General features: G+C 35.6%; 1 protein-coding gene and 1 long non-coding RNA gene across 2 annotated transcripts; both read right to left on the bottom strand.

The window, feature by feature from the left end:
- Nucleotides 1–17: 17 nt before the first annotated feature.
- Nucleotides 18–3,345, bottom strand: LOC147511557 (uncharacterized). The gene is made up of 2 exons (XR_015219433.1): nucleotides 2,742–3,345; nucleotides 18–298 (listed from the first exon to the last, which is right to left on the bottom strand). It is a non-coding gene; the product is annotated as an uncharacterized LOC147511557 (long non-coding RNA).
- Nucleotides 3,346–16,515: 13,170 nt separating this feature from the next.
- LOC147511556 (uncharacterized) lies at nucleotides 16,516–16,881 on the bottom strand. Its single transcript, XM_086598503.1, has one exon. The coding sequence runs from the start codon at nucleotides 16,879–16,881 to the stop codon at nucleotides 16,516–16,518; it is 366 nt and encodes a 121-aa protein (XP_086454629.1).
- Between the last annotated feature and the right edge of the window lie 6,294 nt (nucleotides 16,882–23,175).

Below are 23,175 nucleotides of genomic sequence, written 5' to 3'. Positions count from 1 at the left end.
AAGGGTATACATTTGGATACGATAAAAGGATATACATTTAGATACGAAAATTCTGGAAATGAAGCATTTAGAGTACAAAACACACAAGCATTCAACAGCTGTGACCCCTAATTGCTAGTACAAATTGTGAATGTAGTTTTTTATACATGAATTTAATGGGGGTATAGAGGTCAAAAGGCAATAACAATCTCTTTGCACACTAAAAACAGTTACATTCACCATATTACATGCATTTACTATATATTCAGCAATAAAATATGATAAAATGCATAGAAAAATTCAGCGAAGCTGTTTGTTCCTGGATAGAGAGATAGAGAGTGTAAGAGAGATGAGCGTTAGTGAATAGAACAAAACAAGATCAATAAAAATAACCCCAGAGTTGCAACAACTAGAAATGAAATGCCATCCATCAATAAAAAGCCAAGAACCTAAAGCAAATCATCATCTTAAGTGAACATTTCAATAAATTGAATAGACAAAATAAACCTAATTTCAATTAAAATCGATACAGTATCAAGCAAGCAGTGTCAACTGAAATTCAAGCAAGCAAACAAACAAAAGATAATCATAAAAAATGCACCTTTGAGTCGAAACTAAGCGGAAGAAACTCTAGAAAGGGAATTGAAACCAAAGAAATTGAAAGAGGATGAAAGAGAGAGCTCAGAGATAGTGGAAAATTCAAAGGAGAGTGAAGGTGAATGATACTTACTAACCAACGATATTGAGAAAGATTTGGGCTTTAATTTTGGAGGAATTATTAGATGAGCATGATTTTTTTTTCTTTTCCCTCCCCAAATTTCCAATTTGTTCGGTTTTAGAATTTGTAACCCTTATCACACGCTTTGGTCCAATTAAAGTGTTACAAAGTAATTTAGAAAATAAATTGGAATTAAAGTAACACTTAACCATCTATCTAACGGTTATAAAGTGTACAGGGAGGTTAGCAACGGTAAAGAAGTGTTAGAAAGCTAAAAAGGGCAGTGTTACAAATATCCTGTTATGGTGTAGTGTATGCATATATTTCAATCCCACAAACAAGAGTATAAAATATTTAAGCATACTAAAGTTTATATAGAAGAATAAACAAAGAAGTTATTTCATGCATAAATTGCAACATATTCAAAATATCATATCTTTTTTTTTTTGGTAAAGATAGTCTTAAAAAAAAAAAATCATATCTAACACAAAGCCAATGCATATTCTTATATTTGTGTGGTCTAAAATGATATACTGAGAAAAAAAAACTATTCAGAATAGTAAGGCTGCCTCATGTATAAAATAGTGTGGCATACTGTGATGAAATCAAATTACTCACATGCCTAAGAGAATAAGCACGAAACTGCCGATCTACACTAGCCATACTAGAAGTAAAAGTGCAAATCAATACTTGAGTATTAGTTTGGGAGGGGGGAGCAATGGAAAACCATATTTGCAATGGACAAATACTTGTAACCATTACAAGTAATTTAATGCACCACTAAGGCATCTAGATGCAAACACTACAAAACACCCTATTGTCGATCCTTTTGACTGTCTTCTCCATCCTAGACCTTATTAAGATGAATACAAAACTTGATTAACTTTGTTTTTTATCAGTAAAACAACACTATTCATAGAATGTGAACATATTAATATGGCCATATATAGGACTGAAGCTGAGCATCCTAAATTAAGGTTGAGAATAAACCATACCCAGCTAAAACAAAGGGCATACAAATAAAACACAAAAACATATACAAGGGGCATCACCAAGCACAAGCACATCAACACTTGAAAAAAGATAGATATGAGACCTTTAATTCAACAAGAAAAATATAATAAAAGAGAACGGTGAGGCCAACAAAGTAATTACTAAATTCAACAATTTTCGAACCCTTTTTGTTCAAAAAAGAGATCAAACAAGATTTGCAAAGGGTGAAAATTAGAAAATTTTCAGCAAGATTCTAATTTAGATCAAAACTATTTACGTTATTTAGCAAATATAGAGAGCTTAATCATGATTATTAACCATAAAACACATTTATACTATCATCAGAAGCAATATAACAATGATCTACCATACAAACATGAAGATTCAACCACATTAACATCAAAACTCAAAGATCCAGTTAAATTTCATTCGAAAACTAACATACTAACATGATTTGAGACAAAAACATGAAAAACAACAAGATCTGACAAGTGATAGAAATGAAACTTACAAAGATGCAGAAGATTCATCAGAGGAATCAGAAACAATGAAAACAGAAGAATCAAGCTTAAGGTCAGCAGAAAAAATAAGAGGAAGTTCATGAACAACTTTCCTTTTAGAATGAATATCATGTTTCAGTTCTTTAGCAGCAAAAATAGTCTTTTAAAACTGAACAACATCACTAGTTTTTGGTGTGTCAACAAATAACTGTGGTTTCAAACCAAAAAAGCTCACACTATTATTAACACCAGAAACAACAACCTTGTTTCCATTTCCGTTTTCACCATTGTGAAGATATGATGAAACAACTTGAACAGTCTCTTGTATTTATAGAGCGTGGACAGAAATGAGGAACTGTTATCAACAAACCAACAAAAAAAATCGACAATTCACAAATCCCTTACCAAATTTGCTGAAAAAATTGGAAATGTTCTCAAATCGAAATCCAGTCATGCCCTAACTAGATAATCCAAAAAAATGAAGAAGAAAATTGAAAAGAAACGCACAAAAATAAAAACCATAACAAAAGAATTCAAGAATTTGAACATACCGATCATCTCGTTTTTAAAAACAGGTATGAAGAACTCAGTTCGAGCTATCCACCTAAATTCTGTTTCACCGAGTGTGATTTTTTTTTGGTTTCTCTCTTTCACGAAATTTTGAATTTGCTTTTGTTTTTTGGAATTGTAACACTTATCACACGGTTAAAAGTATTATAAATTAATTCTTGAAATTCATCCGATTTAAAGTAACACAAGACCACATTCCCAATGTTTAGATAGTATTGGCAACTTACCAACAGTAAAAAAGTGTTACAAAGCAAAAAATGTGCGTGCTACAAATATCCTGTTATGGTGTAGTGGGTAGCAATAACTAACAACTGGACTGGATCCGTAGAATCAGATGATGTAATACTAGTGCAAATAGAAATAGACCCAAAAGATCGCCTTGCTGGACCCAGTCTGAGTTTTTTTTTTGTTTTTGGTGCAAAGAATGTTTGACTGTGCGCCTTTGAAAATTGAAATGACTTGCAATTGTCATTATGGATTTCTTTGAGAAACTAGGTACCGCATTGTTTTTGTATTTTTTTTTTGTAGGAAATGGGATTTCATTAGTTCGTTTTGAGTACGAAATAGAACACTTGGAAAACTCATTATTACATCTGCAAGGACAAAAATAGCAATGGCACATCAGCCCACGAAAAGAGCAAGACCATTTACATGGCTTAAGAAAATTAGAATGGCGGTACAAAAGCTGAACAAATGCGTTGGCCGAGAATTTTGTTAACTTAAGCTCATAGCCCATGTTTATGGCCGAACGTTGTAGTGGGTGAGAATGCAGATATGCATCAATGTTGGATTCTTTGTTGAACAGTAAAAGAAAAAAAAAAATGGTAAAAAAAAAATTCGCTTATAGGCGCTCATGATCGTAAAGTCTCTTAAGTACTCATCTACTATCTTTTTAACTATAGAGTAACTCTAGTTAATTTAAATATAACCAAATATTTATTTTATTCTTTCTCCAAATCATTCCATTTTTTTCTCTACAAATTTTTCATTTCTTTATTTTCAGCAAAAAAAATAAAAAAAAATATTATTTTCAATTAAAAAATAAAAGATTTCCAAAATTTTATTTAATTTTGTATTGCAGACATTTCAAGGGGTTTACGTTCATTCAATTACATCGCGAATTTCTCAATTTTATTTTTTATTGGCTATTATCATATGTATTTTGGGTTGTAATAAAGTTGCAATTTGTAATTACATTTATGTTTCTTTCAAAATTATGATTTTTTTTTTTTTTTTTTTTTTTTTTTTAAATAAGGTTTTCATTGTAGATATATTGTTTTTTATGGAAACACAAGGAGAGATTTGTGGAGAAAAAAATGGAATGATTTAATTTGAAGATAAATAAAATAAATATTTGGTTATATTTAAATTAACTAGAGCTAATCAATTGTTAAAAGGGATAGTTATATGAACTCCACTTGACGTGACTCCAAAATTATTCCACCACTAACTACAATAGAAGCTGATTTTTGGTGGAGATGTTTTCCACATAATAGAGATCCTCACAAAACATTAGTTTGTTTGAAGATGTACAATTATCCAACGACTCAAGTTTTTTTAATTTCATGACAATTTTTGACAAGGTTAAACATATTTAATTGAGCTGATTTTTTGTCGGGTGTGCTTCGTCATGTGATGTATATCTCCACAAAAAATTAGCCCTCAATTCATCTTGCAAGTGTACTTTTAGGAGTGGAGTAACATTGGAGTCACTATAATTAATGTGGAGTTCATATAATCATCCTCATTGTCAAAAGATGGTAGATGCATGTGTGGTGGATGAGTGCTCAAGAAACTTTTCTCTCCTAAGCGCCTAGGAGCGAATTTTTTCACCAAAAGAGAATAGTCCACAAACTTATTTGCTATCAGCCATCTTAAACCCAATAGCAATACTTAAACATAGCTATCAGCTCATTAAGCCCCAATAGAAATACTGACCAACAATAATACTTGTTTATAATTTAAATACTTAAAACAAGTATTTAAGCCCAAAGGAGAAAAAAGGCAAAGTATTTAACACAAATTTGTCATTTGTCATTTTTTGTTTTTTGTTTTTATTTTGTGAATGAAAAAATTTTATTTGATATCCAAAATTAAGCATATATATACAAAGGATTTGGAGGTCAAGCGGGCTACAAATTGTATCACAAACCCCTTATGAATAGCAAATTTGTAGTTTTGTATATAGCCCTGCGCTGCCCAAGTAATCAATTGATAATACAAGAGTACCATTATTTTCATAGTTCATAAAGCTAATAGGGGCGTGTGTTGTATACTCTTCACTGAATTTACAAACAAAATTTGTTGTGGAAACTCGAACTGTCCCCCCCAAGCCACTAAACACTTAAATATACATGTTCTCCAAGCCCAGCCCGTGCCGATTATTTAGAGCAACGGTCAAGCCCAATCTAAACTCAATGCTACAATGGATTTTTACAACTTTTTAGGCCTCCTTTTTTGAGCTCACCTTGGGCCCCCGAATTCTTAGAGCCGGGCCTGGTGTCCCAGTGTTTGAAGCTGCATATTTGACCAAAATTTTGTTCGACTTTTCATAGTGCCGCCATGTTAGATCTATTATGACGAGTCATTGCTTTCGAACCACCTTATATTTTGACACAACATATCAAGAACATTTATTTTAAGAATTGTATGTGCAACCTGGACGTATGGGGTATCTGCTTCTTTTGAATGCATATTCTATATGGATGGTTGGATCGGTTGGTCTCTGATAGGGTTAGTTTTTGGCCTATAATGACAATGTTTTATTCGTTTAACGATACTTATGGCATATGTGCTATGATTAGGGGTGTTAAATGGGCCGGGCTGGGATGGCCCACCCCTCAAATAACGAAACCCTCATCATTTGAGAGTTGGGCTGATTTAGACGAATTCTTTTCGTCTAGAACTGTTCAATCAATAAAAATCTAAAAAACTGTAAGATAATCAATAAAATATTATTAGAATAGCGGTATGCGAAGTATCGATCTTCATCTTGAAGTGAATAAACGAGAAAGAAGAGATTTCATAACCAATAGCTAACTTGGTAATTAATATTAAAACAATTGTTCAGAATTTCTAATTTCTTATCTAATCTAAAATTAAAAATAACTTGTAAGGAAATAATGACTAACTAAAGCAATTAATTTTCAAATATCAATTTATCAAGACCCTTAGAAGAAAGTTACTAACTCACCAACAATTCTTGTATTTCATTTTTATACTTCTTGTTAATTTCTCCGATTCACTAAATCTTAAATGCTAGTTTTAGAATTAGTGGAAAATGTAGCTTTAAAAACATAATAAAATATCTCAATATTAAATTCAATCATCTATTCTCTTTGACTTCAAATTAGAAATTTTTGGGCATTCAATGTCCACAGTAAGAAGTACAAAATATCCCCAAAACCCCTTAATAACTAATAAAGTTGTGTCTAAAAGATTCTTAACAAAAAAAAAAAAAAACTAACAATAGCTTGTATTTTCCACGGTGATAGAAACCATGCACATTTAACTTTAATGTAAAAATCAATTAAAAAGAGATATCATTGGATTTCATGAAAATCACATATAGTGGAGATTTTAACAAAAATGACATAAACAAAATAACAAGAATTTCATGGAGAGCTTTCACTTTCCACCATGGGGTAAGCTTAATTAGCCCTCCATACTATTAATTAACATGAAAAAATAATTAAAGACAAAAGATATAATGAACATTGAAACCGCATTTATTGCTTTGACGTTGATCTTCAGAAAATTACACACTTTAGAGCACTCTTCCTCACTAATTAAATGAACTAAAACTGCAAAGTAAAATTTCTACTAATTGAACACTAGAATGAGATACTAGAATGGCGATAGAATGAGGGTTCCTAGAATGGAGATCCTTTTCTTTATTTATAACTTCTATGAAAAAGATATTGGTGTATATAATACCTTCACACAAAATGGAAATAATCTTTGGGATATGGGAATAAAATATAATTGTAAATGCTATATTTCGTTTAACCTTACTGATGTAGGCAATTTGGGGGAGAAAGATTGTTTGACGGGGGTTTTTTTTTTTTTTTTTTTTTTTTTTTGCTAAGTGGGTTGGAATTGTATTAATGACAAAAAGAAAAAGAAAAAAATGTACACTACACCAGAATTGCTGAAAAACGACACTAGTTTAGGACTGTCATGACCGTCCTTAATTTAGGACGGCAAAAACCGTCGTATATGGCATAAGGTCGTCGTATACTAACCTAACCTAAAATAGGGGACGGATTTTGGTGTAGTAAATACACGACGGTACAGGTAGTTCGGAACTCGTCGCTTAGGTGGTGGGCTAGCTTTTCATTCTCGTTCTCACTGCCTTTTCACTATTGCACTCATTTTTTACCATTCTCGTGCTCATTATTTTCACTAACACAGCCCAAATACACTAGTGGAAAGTGAGAGAAACACTAGTGGAAACACTAAAAAAAAAGGTGACTTCTAACAAACCGTTCAGAGCTTCTGCAAGGAACACAAGGAGCACAAAGCAAGAGCTTGTGAGCTTCAGTGAAATTGTAAGCTCTCTCTCTCTCTTCAAAACATAAAATTTAATTAGTTAATGATTTTAAAGCTTCAAGTTTGTGTATTTTCGTCTTATTTTTGTTTGTTAAATTGATGTATTGTTCACTAAACTGAAATGGGTATCTGAAACTTGGATCAAATCAAAGTTCCTTTTCCAAATTGAGGTAAAGTTTCTTTCTTTTTTCATTCTTTTTCATTTATTATTGTTTTATTACTATGGATTCAATGGGGTTCGCTGAATCTATCATGGGTATTTGTTATTTCGATTTTTCTTTGATGGGTATAAAATATTCATCTACTTTTTGGTATTTGGGTTATGTTAATTTGATTGATATTGAATTATTTGGTGTTGGCTGTTTTAGGGTTGCTAGATCTTAGTTGTTACTGGTGACATATGTTATTATTAATTAATCTTGTTCAGTTTTTAGTTGTAAACTAGTTTTGCGTTGTAGAAATTATTTTCATTTGTTAAAATTTGGTTTGGTTATTTGCTAAAAAGCTATCTTTGTGTGATTCTTATGTTGTAATGTTTTTGTATATGTTGAAACATACATGAAGTGTTCATTACATTCCATGGCTTAGATAACAAGTTCGTATGAGTTATATATTCTTCTTTAGTAATTTATATAGCTCTCTCGTATTTTCTGTCATTTAGGTTCTACAAGAATTCTAACATTATGCATTTTCATCCCACCAGTTAGAAAAGGACGAGATGTCCATTTTGAAAAGGCTTGCCGAAGGCCTGTCTTTCAAAGCTATGCCATATAATCAGTATAGCATAAATAGGTATACATTTTGCACAACAAAGTCTGAAATTTCTAAGACAACACAAAACAGCGGGGTTATTATGAATGACAAACTTTAGAGCAAGTGCAAAAGATAAGAACTATATTGATGGGGACATAACTTATTATGGTGTTGTAAACTTGATTCTTGAGTTGGATTATATCGAATTCAAGCAAACAGTTTTATGTTGTGATTGGGTATGAACAAGAGATAGAATAAATGGATGTTCGAAAGGACAACATCATTTTTATTATGGTCCATTTGTTTGTTTGTACTTCATGTGTCGCATTCCTTGTTTAAATGCAGCTCCTCTTTGTATGTACTAGTTTGTACTAGTTTTTTTTTGTGTGGACTTATTTTTCTGGGTGCAATTTCATGTTTGTATGGAATGGTTGAAGGTTTAATAGATGAAAGTGTACATGTTATGAGTATTTTTAAGTATATTTTTATCATCTATTTTTTCCCCCCTTTCAAGTTAGTCATTGATGTTTTGTGTAAGATTTCAGCATAATGTACGTCTTCCAAATCTCAATATTCAGAGGGTGGGGATGGATCTGGACAAAGTGAGCATGGTGATGATGGTAATTAATGTATTGTTTACTTAATGGAAATTATATGATATGTGTATTTTTTTTCTAAGGTATTTTTTTCTTTGTTATAGTAATTGTTGAAAAGAAATGTGTTCTATTTGATGAAGATGGAAGACCTATTGGAGGCAAATATGCAGAATTCTCTACTTCCCTTGGTGAAATCAGTCGTGCCCATGCTTCAATTGTATTCCAGACGTGGAAAGCGGTACCCAATGAAAACAAAAACCTCATATTGTGTATATAACATAGATTTTTTCTTCTAATATTTAAGAAAGAAATGAATCCTAACACTCCGGCCTATTACTAGAACAGTCTTGTATGTGGCTTTACATACCAATGACAACGGCACTTGCCCCATTGAAAAACATTGCGTTGAAGTGGTAAGAATCTTAATAAGTGGTAAAATTTTTAAGTTAATAAAAAGTTGTTTTCTTTTTATAGGAAAGCATAAAGGAAATTGCTGCAAATGACCCCTCTAGCACTTTGTTAGATTTGGATCCTAACCATGTTGCACATGTCTATGGTCGTGATTCTAAGTGTCGTGTGCGTGGTATGGGTAGCAGGATTACTAAAAGGGGACTTGATGCTCAGCCCCTGCAAAGTATCAACTCAAAAAGTAGAACGAAATAGAATCAGCTCTTATGGGAGAGGTTGAAAACCTGAAGTTGTTATACCAAAAGATGCAAGAAGATGTCAACATCTGGGCAAGGGTCGCGCATTTCTCACCTGCTCCTGGTTCTTCTCATGTATGTTTTCACTTTTTATGCATGTGGTTATTGCGTACTTGACTCAAACTTTCAATGTTTTAACTTTGCCAATACATTTTAAATCTTTATCTAGGTTAGACTTGATGTAAATGTATTATAACTAAATCCTTATATATGTTTTACATACAATATTAAAAAAATATTAGGAAAATTATTGTTATTACTCTATTAGGAAAACCTATAATTAAATAGGGATGTGCAATCCCTTTCCCGAGTTAAATAGTTGACTATAGAATTGTTTGTGTTCCGTGAGGATCACAAAGAAAAGAGAAAGGGACAAGGGGATGACTTAATGGTTTCCATATGGTCCTAGAAATTTATATATTATCGAAATAAAGGCTACAAGTTTTATCTTCAAAAGTTTACTGCAGAAGTCTCTGGCTATCATGGGCATGAAAGCTAAGCCACCGAGAAGGTACTTTTAATTTGCTGATTTCCAGAAGTTGTTTGATACCGATGCTTTTGTATTAAGTTGAATGTATTCCCCTCTTTTGTATATCGGTTCATAGAACACGAATTTGAAGTTACTAGCCTACTGGTTGAAAGTTTGAATCTAGATCTCGTATCCTATGAAAATTACTAGCCTAGGGAAGTCACTCCTATCACTTGAGCATTGTGGTCTCGAAAAATTATTCTTCACACCTCAAGTCCCGGGTTTCAACGGATGATCCATCAAGATAGCTCTCACATAACCATGGTCTGGCGGTATCCAGCTGACTTCTTTGATGTTGTTTGAGGGTTGTGCTCTACCTTTGATATTTAGTGAGTGGAGTATACTCAAGTCATCAACTGTGTTGAACATGAACCCATTTGCAATCTTCCCTACAAATTTTAGTTCTTTAATGACTTGCTTCTTGATGTTGTTTTTGTTCATCACCTTGTCATCAAACTAGCATCGATTTCTTGACTTCCATATTTGGGACATTAGGCTTGTTGCTGCTAACTTCCATAGCTGCTACCGAATGGGGTTGAGAAGTTTAAAGGCATTGATTATACCATGCAGAGAGAGAACTGGTTGAACTTTCAAGAAGTCGAATAGCCACTGCCACAATTCTGTAGCATAGTTACATTCCTAGAGCATGTAGCTGATGTTCTCTTCTTCATTTCTGCAGCGAGAAACCATGTGTATACCTTTAGTTCGTACCTTGTCATCTGTTGGGGCAGTGTTTTGAATTAGTTTCCAGATTATACTTGCTATTTTGGGGTGCAAGTATGTATTCCATACCCATTTATACCATTAAACAAGTTATAGCTTCATGATGGGAATTCTTGTTGTTGTTGATTTTGTTTCTTTGGTTATTGTGTGCATTTTATAATTGTTAGCTACTAAAATGTAATGGATGATGAAACACACCAAGTCTTGTTTCTTATCTTTGGATGATGGAGGTTGGACTATGAGAACTAGGGAATTTTCTTTGATAACAAGGTAACACTCCAAGTCCTGTTTCTTATCTTTGTATTATGAAATTTCTTTATTGTATTAACTTACATTGTATTAGATCGTCTAACCTCTCATATTGATTAAAGTGATTGAAAAATTCTTATAAAGGACACCATCCCATGGATCTAATCTAGAATTAGCTTGGTATGTTTATTACAAGGTCAAATCCACACCACTATAATTATATGCATGTCCTGATTTTGTCATTTCCAATACCTTTTATTTGTTTTCTAGTGTAACCTTCAATTTTCAGGGAATGCACATGGTGTTTGTGAATTGTGATTAGTATCCTTAAGGTTTGTTGCTTAGTAGAACTTTATTTCTGAATCAAGCTTTTCTTCGATATATTACATTTTTATTACTTACTTGGTCTTTGTTGCTCATTCACAACCAATCTCAACTAACTCTCTCTTCGCAGACTCCCAAGTTTGAACGGGTAAGTTTCTATGAACACTACACCAGAATTGCTTAATAACGACACCCTGTTGTGGATTGAATCCCAGGTAAGGATCTAATTTGTGGATTGAATCCATTTGTGTGACACTAGTACACATTCTTGGGTTTTTTACATTCTTGTTTGCCTATGCTTGGGCTGCTCGTTCAATCTCTAGAAGACTCTCAAGGTTGCTTGTTCTACTTTCTATGTACACAGTGCTGGACTTAAATTTTAATTAAGATTATTAGATTATGCATGTTCACTTGGTTTCTATGGTTGATCCGTAATATTGATTTCTCAGTGTACATAATTGGTATTGTGCCATATGTGTACTAGCTCTACTTGTTTCTTGTTTCTCATTTTTAAAGTTTATATGTAATAGTGTCGTCCACCCTTAATAATATGGTGGCATTTCATCTCTCCTTAATAATATAGTGACAAAATGGTGAGACTTTTACTAGATACGATTTATTTGATAATGGTTTTGATGTTGTTGTTGAATGTACACGTTCTTATTCATTATATAGGTACGTACGTATAAAGGAAATTGCAGTTAATACTCCCTCAAGCACTATGGTTGGATATGGATCATGATCCTGTTGCACAAGTAATGGGGCATGATACCAAGGATCTAATTATGCTTTAAGACTAATTTGGTGGGTTCCAGCCTTGCAGGACCAAGAATGAGACTGAAACTAGTTGCTTCCTAAAGTTTAGAAGGACTTGAGGATTATAGTTTGGATGGTAAGTAGCCTACCCAACATACCCTAGAACCTACGATCTGGTACACAAATGGATTCCTGTCGCTTGAAACTAACCAAGCAAAGAGGTGTATGCGGCTGAATTATTCATAGAGATAGATAGGCTTCTATGGCCTGAGGTATATTTCTTTCTTTCACTTTTTATTTTTGTTATGGCTTATTTGCATTGAGCTTTTTATTCACTGTAGCCTACATATTGCTCTTGATTTTGGTGAATTTCACCAAAATCTCAAACAGTAATAGTTTAAACAATAGAGATATCTAATCCAGTGGAAATGCTTCTCTAGTTTTAAAAGTTGAAACAATGTGATTTGTGCAGAGTTGGGTGATACTATAGCTCCCCTTATTGAAACAATGAGAATGAAACTAGTTGCTTCAATCGATTTGCATATCTTAAAGGTTATTTTATCTCATTTTTAGTTAATTATCATTGTCTAAATTAGAATATCGTTAAAGTTCTGAACTTTTACTATTCTTTCATCATTTTTGGGTTTATATGATCTACTGATTAATGGTGGTAAACGTCCATTGTTTGACTGCACTTCATTGTTGGTGCAAGCTTGATTTGTTAAAAGAAGTAGTTTTGCTAGAAGCTAGATCTACTCTGACAATAGGAACCATAATCCTAACTCGGTTATCGCCTTTCCGTTATATTGTGTACATTGGAGAAAAAAGAAAAAGAAAAAGAAAAAGTGCTTGAATTTTGTAGTTATTTAGAGCCACAAGTCATTTAAATAAGCTTAGTTATGTTCTGTTTACATTTATGACCTTTTGATATAGAACTTTGAACTTTTTTTTTTTGGCTTGGTTGAGATCTACATTTGTTTGATGGGCCATTATTAGCATCAATATATTTCTGATAGTTGCATATGATCTGATTAGCTTGGCAGTGTCATAGTCTCTCTTATTGCCACACACACAACACATATTTACTATAGAATGACGCAAAAATCTTTCCTTTGAGCATGTGTTCTTGATGGTTTATTTGTTTGTTAAAGATGTTTAAGGCACTACCAATCAAGGCATGGATGAAGGTGCCGACGTTGTCTACTAAATTTATAGGAGTTGCTAAATCATTTAATAAATACACATAAGTGAGTTTGTACAAGGCTAAAGTCTAGCTATATGTTTTCGTAATTTAATTTTTTGGACTCGTGAAGTTATCTAAATGTTTAGGTCCTAACAAACTAGTTCAATACAATAGTAATTGACAACCTGTTGGTCCTAGTTCAACGCAGTTTGTCGCTAGGCTGTTGATCTCGGAAAGCCATTGGATTTAGGATAGTGTTCAGCACGACCTCACTAACTGCTGAATATTTGGTTGTGTGGTTCATAACTCCTCTTTGTAGTTTAGTTAGACATATATCACTCATCTTTTACGATTTAGGAATAAAGTGAATCTCTGCTTTCAACTTTCTAGAAGTCTGCTAAGATAAGAACAGAAGTGCACTACTCTATAGTAAGTCAGCTAAGCCAGGATCTGATCGGACGGGTCTAAAGCTAAGCCGATCCTCGAATATAAAATCTTACTCTGTTTCGTCGGGCTTTTCAGATCAGAATTAGTTCGCATCCTATTTTCGATAAGTCAGACTAGAGTTAAGTTCAAAATTCAACTATATGAGGTTTCACTTACTACGGAAAGAACGCGTAAGAAGCCTACTTTCCAGGCAGAAGACAGAGCTGACTTTTCTAAGCAATTACCTATCCAATACAAAGGAATCTATAGTATAAAAGAGGACGAGAGCCAATAAAGTGCAAAGCTTAAGTGGTGATGTATAACTTCCCGTCACCAGCAATTTAATGCAATGGTCGGTGAGCAAAACCCCAGAAGGGACGTGCTAATGTTCACTGCCACTAACAATAGGATTGACATGACCAGATTGAGTGATTGAGTAGGTTCACTTCTTGAACCTTGATAAAATATTTCTTAACTTCACTTTTTAAAATTAAATTTTATGTTTAGTTGGTGCATGAGTAGTATGCATATATCAGTTTTAACTTTGAGATTACCGTATGCTATAATCCCTTTTCATATTTTGTGTAGGTTTTTCCTTGGAGATTACCGTCCCCTTATCCAAGATACACATGGAAATGTTCTGGATCAGGTTAGCTTCCTGTCCATTATAGTTAGTGAACTCTATTGATTTTATCTTCTCTCTGTTTGTACTTAGTACAACCCCAATGCTTGATCTGTGTTTTATGCTAAAGGTTATGTGTGAAAGATGCCAGAAATTGTAATTTTTTTTTGACCTCCTCTAGTATTAATTTGACTGACAATAAACCAATTAACAGAAAAGACAAGCAACAAAAAAGGAAATGAAGTTGTCCTTACAAGCTTGTTAATATATATTGAGACATTCAGTATGATACTGCTCCACTTGCCTCACCTCTCAATGCCGTACTTGATCATATTATAATGTTATATTGTTGATCCATTACTGAAGAGTGTCCTTACATCTATTGGAAAATGCCTGACATGTGTCTGAAATATAGTACAATGTTATATAATAAAATGTCATAATAGAAGTATTATTCTGTCAGTTACTGATAGAAGATATAGAAAATACTTTCTGCATGTATTGCCTCACCACTTAAGCATTTTAAAACGTAATTTTTTATGTATATCCACTCTTCTCATAGTCTTTTTTTATTGTTAGTCAACCAGTCCTCTTATGTTGGTTTCTTGAATGGTTTGCAGATTGATAAGAGTAGAGGCGATAAGGGAGGATTTTCGTTTATGCAGTCAATGGGTTCAAGTAGAATAGCTTCAGCGATATGAGCATATCCAATAGTGGAGGTGGTTTTCCATTATGTTCTTATTATGGCTTGTGTACTTTAAAAGCCTAGTTATTTATTGGCAATCAACCACTCAAAAACATTGTAAATTTTGGAAAACCAATGTATAATATATCAATTTTTGAAATGTGTTGTTTTAGTATGTTGTTTGTGTAATTGATTTTATGATATGAGAATGAGAATTAGGCAATATTTAGTATTGATGTCAGGGAAAAGTAGGTTCTACAAAAAAAAATTAATTATTAAAAAAACATAAATTTAAACAAATACGACGGGACATAGTGTCGTTAAATGACTTCCCAACAACAATATATCACGGAAATGTGTGTCCTAAATTTAGGACGCAAATTTACGACGGGTGGGTACGTTTTAGATTTGAAAATATGTAGTTCCCTAGAAAGGAGATTTGCAACGGTTTTGAATGTCCTATAATTAACGACGACAATAAATGTCTCAAACCCATCACATTTCTAATTGAAGTTACCACGCGGTTTCCCGTCATTAATATTAGCGACAGAGCTATTCGCGAACCTCCCATTTATATAGCCATGGGGGTTTTCCTTCACACAAAAAGGTGGTGTTGTTAACTAAGTTAGTCCCATAATTTTCCACCATATCAGCTGTCAAGTTAACCTCACGCCACGTGCTGGTAAAGGAAATCAAATTTAATTTGGTCTCGAGTACCTGCCATCTCGCTTTCAGTTGCCAGGGTATGTTCTTGGTGTTGTAGGTAGCAACAACATCTTTAGAATCAGACTCAACCCAGATCGCTGTATGTCCTTTGCTCACTACTATTTCAATGCCTTCCAGTATTGTGATACATTCTGAAACATAGCTAGTTGTCACACCAATGTTTCTGCAGTACACGAATTCAAAACTTCCACCTGAATTCCTTAAGAGACACCCACAGCAGGTCTAGGATTTCCTTTAGAAGCTCCATCAGTGTTGAGTTTGAGCACTCCATTATCAGGTAGAGTCCACTAGCACGGTTTGATTCTAGGTGCCTGTCTTAATTTCCCTTCAATGCCCCAGTTGTTTAATACATCCTTGTCTTGCAAGTTGCTGAAGCTCTTTGAAAGCGAAGCAGTGGTTAACACCTGTGAGGTGACGAAAGACTTGCAGAACCTGAGGTTGCTCCGAAAATTTTCATGAAACAATTTGTTTCTATGTTTCCATAGACTGGCAGCACCACCAAGGATAGCAGATAGCCATAAATCTAGCAATCTAGGGCTTAGGCATGTTCCCATATTGATGGCCTCGGCGAAAGATGCAAAGGTTGCTTCAACCTGGAATTTCCTGCTATCCATTTCCAAAGGCCATGTGCAAAGGCACAATTCCATAACAAGTGATCCAAATCTTCACTATTACATCTGCACACACAACATCTAGATGCTAATTGGACCCTTTTCTTTTTCACCGATTCTTGAGTGGCAACACACTTATGAACCAACTTCCATGCAATTGCTGACAATTGTGGATGTATTGAATTCTTCCACACAACTCTGCTCCAGCATGTTGTGGCTAAAGTACTCCGAATCTCGACAAATGCAGATTTGACAGTAAAGTTTCCTCTAAGCTCAGGAGTCCACACTCTCTCATCCGCTGCTGAACTGTTGGGCTTTTAAAGGGAATGGAGGTCAATCCCATGCTCATCCAACAGAAATTGCAGTTCCTCTGGGATTCTCCATTCATCATTGTGCATAATCATATCAAGGGTTGTTGTACATCCTTTCAAAATATCACTACTCAAGTTCATGATATGTTGTAAGGATTGACCATGAAGCCAACAATCTCTCCAAAGATCAATATTCTTGCCATTGCCTATGATCCAGTGAGTTCGTGGCAGTACTTCAGCTAGTGCCAATTTGATCCCAGACCATATGGTACTTGGTTTGTGAAAAGCAATAGTTTCTCCTTCCTTGTTGAAGTATTTTCTTCTCATGAATTCTGGAAAGTCACCCTCATCATTAAGAATACTCCAAGCCATCTTCATAAGCATTGCTAGATTTGTATCTCTTAGTCTCTTGATGCCCAAGCCCCCTTCATTTAGCGGTGTACACACCTTGTTCCAGTTCACAGTAGTTGATTTTTTCTCATTAGGATCTCCTTACCACAAGAAGTTTCTAATGATCTTCTCTGCTTCTTTAATGGCACTGATTGGCCATTTATAAACAACCATGTTGTAGATTGGGATACTACATAAGACAGAGTTCACCATGACAATTCTACCTTGAAAGGAGAGGCATTTCCTTTTCCAAGCAGTAATTTTTCTCTTGATTTTGTCAATTAGTGGGGCAACTGCTTCTCTAGTTACTCTCCCCTTGATGAGAGGTACACCTAGATATCGTTCAGGTAGCCAGCCAATACCAATTCCTAGCTCTTCTTGAATGAGTTCCTGTCTCCCATAAGGTATGCCCCCCATAAACAGCTTACACCTGTCTTTGTTCACAAATTGCCCTGAAATCATGGCATACCTATGGAGCAAATCATTAATGCATCTTAGGCTCCTCATGTCACCCTTTGAGAAAATGATAATGTCATCTACAAAGAGCAAATGGCTTGGTCCAGGACATCCTCTAACAACAACCATAGGCTTTATGAGGCCATTAGTCCTACACCAATTTAGTGCTCTACTAAGAGGGTCCTCAGCAAGAGCAAAAAGGAGTGGAGCAAGCGGGTCACCTTGATGAAGTCCTCTCCCCACACTAAAAAATCCACATGGGCCACCATTGATAAGAACTGAAAGTTTGGCCGACATAATGATCTTCATAACCTAAGCAATCCATCTTGTTCCAAAACTAAATCTCAAAAGAACTCTTTCCAAATACTGCCAGCTCATAGTATCATAAGCTTGAGCAATGTCTATCTAGAGTGCCACATTTCCTGCATATCTCTTCGTATTCAGCTCATTTACCATCTCATATGCTAAACCAATGTTAGCTTGTGCACTTCTTCCAGTAATGAACCTGCTTTGTTCTTTACTTACCAACTTCTCAATGATAGTCTTCAATCTAAGCTGCATGACCTTAGATAAAATTTTGATGAAGAAATTTGCCATACATATAAGTCTGTACTGCTTGATCTTTTTTGCTTCATTATCTTTGGGAATCAAGGCTATAAAGTTTGAGTTCATGCCCTCAGGTATGTTGCAATCTCTAAAGAAAGATTCACTGCTTCATAGAAGTCCCTCCTTACAATATGCCAGCAAGAGTGGAAAAAATGGCCTTGAAAGCTGTCTGGCCTAGGTGAGTTGTCCACATCTATAGCAAAAATGGCCCTTTCAATCTCAATAATTCCTGGAATAGTAAGTAACATGTTGTTGTCTTCTTCAGTTACTGCTTCAGGAATGAAGTCCAGGATCTGGTCATTTGCTATTACAACAGACTCTTTGAATTTCTACTTGAAATGCTCAATAATATAATCCTTAAGAGTTTCATTGTCTGTAATAATAGTATCATCTTCTTTTTGAATTTTAGCTAGAAGCGATTTCCCTTGCCTGAACTTGTAGGTTGCATGAAAAAATGTTATGTTTCTGGCCCCTTGAGTCCTCCACTTCAGTCTTGATTTCTAGTGTCAAATCTCTGCTTTTAGTTCTAGAGCTTTTTGCACAGCTTGCTCTTTATGGTACAAACTATCACAAAGTTCCTCCAAAATCACTTCTTCACCTATTTGCAGCTGCATAGTAGTTAATTCTGCTGTAGCCTTAGCAACGAGACTATTGACATGGCCAAAAACTTCCTTGTTTCAAGTTTTTAGCTCCAGTTTCAATCTCTGAAGCTTTTTCATAACAATCACCATGGGCCCACCGATGACCTCTTGATTCCAGCTATCCTTAACCAAATCCATGAAAGTTGGATGTGTGATCCAAATCTTGTTGAATTTAAACGGAATGTTTTTCAGCTTGGGGACCTAAATATCAGTGGAGACTAAAGGAGCATGATCTGATCCAAATCTACCTTCTACTTTATATCTCCAGCCATTGTACTTCATAAGCCATGCATTATTTACAAAAGCTCGATCCAACTTACTGAAAATTCTTCGAGAGGCTTTCTGATTGTTGGACCAAGTGAGTTTCACTCCCATATAGTTTGCTTCCATGAGGTTGCAATTATTGACAGTGTTCCAGAAATCTTGCATTGTAGTTCTTAAAGGTGGCTTGCCCCCTCTCTTTTCTTCATATCTCAGAACACAGTTGAAGTCACCTAGAATCACCCAGGGCACATTACATGCCATTGCATTGAGCTCATTCCATAGACTTCTTCAATATACAGAGAAGCAAGATGCATGTACCACTGTAACTAAATTTCCATTCACCGAAACAGTAACTTGTTGCTGAGATAAATATGTCAGTGACAGTTTAACATCTAATCTAAAAATGATCCATATATTACCTACTCTATCATGAATATCATTGTGAATACATTGACAATCATAATTATTTAAACCAAGTCGCGCTATGTTAACAAGATTTGGTCTGACCTTAGGTTCAACTATGCAGACCAATTCAGGATGGTGAGCTTGTACCATCTCCCTTAATCTTGTTACTACTGAATCCTTTCTCACACCTCTTATGTTCCAAAAAATGATCTTCATTAGGGAACAAATAAGTTAGGGTCTTGCATCCGAACTTGTGATCTGGTTGCAAGAGGTGGAGCACTGGGTGCCCTTGAACCTTGTTTACTTCCTTTAGGCCTCCCTCTCTTGGTTTTGGGTTGTTGCTGTTGTGGACAAAGGTCATCTTCCTCAGATTCCACCATATCATCTGACCACCTACCACAAACTGTATGCACTTCATTTGCTACTTGACTTTGTGTTTCAGGCACCGACTCCTCATCATTCAACAAATCAAAGTTGTTTGTTGTATAGATTTGAAATGGAGGTTGCCCAGTACTTTTAGTAGGTTGAATACATTCCACCACATTCTCAGGATGATCCTCTGGTTGTCTAATCTCAACTTGTGGTGGCTGTGTTGTTTTGGAAAAATGAACACAATTGAAAACTCCCTGATTTGCAGGTGGAGAAATGACAGTGTGGACCTCCGTTTCAAATCGTGCATCACCCTCCAAAATAGGGGGTTGCACCACTCTAGCCTGATCTTCAGATGGCTATGCTTGATTATGTTCAGCTACACCTAGTGCACTAGTCCCAATAGCATCCACCTCTGTTATTTGTTGCTCTTGTTCAGTCTCTGGTACTTCTCTTGCTTGATTAGGTTCACCTACTAGACCCCTATGTCCATCAGATAAACCTACCATCTACTGTTCCTGCTTAGCTGTGGTTGCTGTCTTAGGATCAATATGAATTATTTCTGTTGGCTCTTTACTTGTACTAGCTTCTTGTGCTTATTGTTGCATCTCATTGCTCCTTTGTTTTCTTCTCCATTTCGTTTTTTGATTTCTTGTTGGTTCAAAAGGTGCAGCAGATGCATCCTTTGTTGGTGCTTCCACAGCTGGTGCCTTTGCTTTGGATTTGGCCATTTCTGCTTTCAAGTGTCGGCATTCCACCACCTCATGACCAATACTTTTGCAATGAGTATAGAATTTAGGAGTCTTGCCCATTATGATCGTTTGCTAGAATTTGATTTCAATATCTTCTACCTCAACCCAGATTCGATCAGGTAGTTTCTCAGACAGATCGACATCAACTAGTACTGAAGCATAGTACCCACTATCTCGAGTAGCAGTATTGCTATCAAGATGAAGAGGCCTTCCCACTCCCCTAGCTAGCAACATTAAAGTTTTAACTTCCCAATATTCAAGGCTAAGCCCAGGGAAGCGAACCTAAACCAGAGCATGTGATTGAGTTTGCTTGTCGATATTGAAATTATGATACCATTGTCTGAGTTTCAGAGGCTGGCCATCCAAAATCCAAGTGCCTTGTACCCAGAGCAATTTGTAGTCTTCCTCACAAGCAAGCCTGATCAGAATGAACCCTCTCCCAAGTGGAGTGATACACCAATCCCCCTTCAGGTTCCAAGACTGCTTTGCAAGACTGCGTACCAATTCAATCTTAGTTTTTACCAAATCCAGACGTCCTACTAACGCCCACTTCATGTATTCAAGCCCTTTGTCAACTTCAGATTTCATCAAGGTAATTTTGGGGTAATCACCTTGTTTTCCTGGGCTTGGAAGAGTTGCTAGATCCACCTCTCTACCCACTTTTGCAAGTGACGATGCAGCTTCAGCAAAAGTTTTGCCATTTGTTTTGTGATCAGCAGCCAAGATTGTGGCTTTATCGACACCACCACTAGCTACCATTTTTGTTGTCTCTTATACAGTATGGGTTGCAGTTCTAGTGAAAAAACTCTGGTTCCTTCCTCCACCAAGGCCAAAAGGGATATTAGCCATTGTAAAAAAGATAAAAAACAATCAATGATCACCAAGGTAGGTAAGCATTAAGTAGAGATCAAAGAGAGTAAATTATCAAAGAAAGTCTGGGTCGAAAATGAGAAGCTGATTGAAGTTTCCCTCTCTTTTTTGCCAAAAAAGTAAGGTTTAAATATTACGATAGTATAAGATGAAGAAGGGCATTAGAAAAGTTACTAAAAAAAGCCCAAAAGGATAATATTTTGGTGTTGCTATGTGTTTTCTAGAGAGAGAGTGTCAGAGCATCTCTCACTAAAAGAAAACATCTCTCACTCTTATCCTCTTTAAAGAGGGGTGCAACACTTGATGGGGTTTAACCGAGTTTGTTTGGATGAACTGCCTACGTATCAAGTTCTCTTTGCTAGGGGGAGACTTGAATCAGGTCAGACGTAGTTCCTCATCCTCTTTATATAGACAAGGTACCCGCGCCTCTTGCTTTCCTGTGTCAGGTTAAATCTAGGTCTTCAGGTCACTTGCGAGCCTTGATGGCGAGTTAAGGACATTTATTGTTAAGCGTGCCTGAAGTCTCGGTCTTGATGGCTGTAGTCAAGAGATATGTTACGAGCCATTGTGGACGAGAGGATTGAGCTATGGAAATTAAACTTACGGGTGAGATCGTTTACTCGACTCGAGTCACTTAGAAACAAGCTCGCAAGACGAAAGCGATGAGATCGGTTGGTGGTGACATTGTTATGGATGCGAGTTGAATAGGTTTCTTGCCTAAGTCGAGTCACTATAAAGCGAGCTCTAAGGACAAGGATATAAGGTCTATTGGTAGTTCTATATATGCTGGACAAGTGTGCGATATTCATTGGATGTGAATATTACTCCCTCACATAGGCCCATCTTAGTAGGTCATTTTTTTACAAAGAAGTGACTTGCTGAGAGAGAACGATAGCATGTGTTTAGCACATGTGATGATGCGAACAGGTGTAATGAGAAATTTTAACCGTCTCGTTTTATGGAATTCAAAAAGACGCTATAAAAGGTGACGTGTCGTCTAGGGTTTGAGTGCAATCATGACTTGCCTTGGGAACTGAAAGGTTTTTTTTACAAAAACGCTGCTGGTGAACTGAAGAGCCATCGTTCCCTTATTTTTCAGAACTTTGCAAAGGTTTAAGAGTACCAAGTTAGTTTCTCTACCATTTTTGTTTCTCCTACTTTTGTTCTTTCTCTCTTAGTAGTCTGGTGTAGGTCTTTGTTCATAAGGAAAAAAAACAATAATCAAAACATGTTTGATTCAGATGACACACGATCTAATGAAGTAATAGCATAGTCGGTAGGTTTCGAAAGTGAGGAGGTAGAAGTGAGATCAGTGTCTGTAATAGCTATAGTGAGTAATTCCAGTTCTGCTATGGCATCTTCTTCTTCTGGTGGTTTACCTCCTAGAATTGTAGATAGAAATGCTGTAAATAACTTTGTAGAGTTAAGGGAAGCTTGTGGTATAACAGTCAACGAACTAGCTATTTACGAGCTGGGGTATGTAGAGAACGTTTTTAGTTCATAGTTAGTTCAAGAGATTATGGGGTGGTGGTTTGTGAGGGACAAGCGAGGAATGGAATGAGGTTACCGTTCTCGGGTTAACCTGTGATTTTTTAAATTTCGTGAGAAAGCCACCGCCAATTCGTTGGTATCGTGGGCTTTGTTAAGGGTATTTGATCTATTGAATGAGAGTGGTGAGTATCGCATTAAAGGTCATTTGATATCGTGGAGCACTATCTTTGTGAAATGGTCCAGGGCCAACAATTTTAGTTTACAGACACTGACCGGGAAGTCGAGCATCCTGGATAAGGTTAGCAACGAACCCTGGGAAAATAGACCATTGTTGGTGGTTGGAAATTATTGTGCCGCTGGGTTTAGTGTTGAAACTAGGGTTTGTAATTTTGCTGGTATGTATCGCTTTGTTGTATGTTGCT

This window comes from Coptis chinensis, chromosome 3, assembly GCF_015680905.1.
Source record: "Coptis chinensis isolate HL-2020 chromosome 3, ASM1568090v1, whole genome shotgun sequence".
NCBI classification, from domain to species: Eukaryota; Viridiplantae; Streptophyta; class Magnoliopsida; order Ranunculales; family Ranunculaceae; genus Coptis; species Coptis chinensis.
Note: the sequence above shows the minus strand (reverse complement) of the source record. Positions and strands in the feature narration are given on the sequence as shown.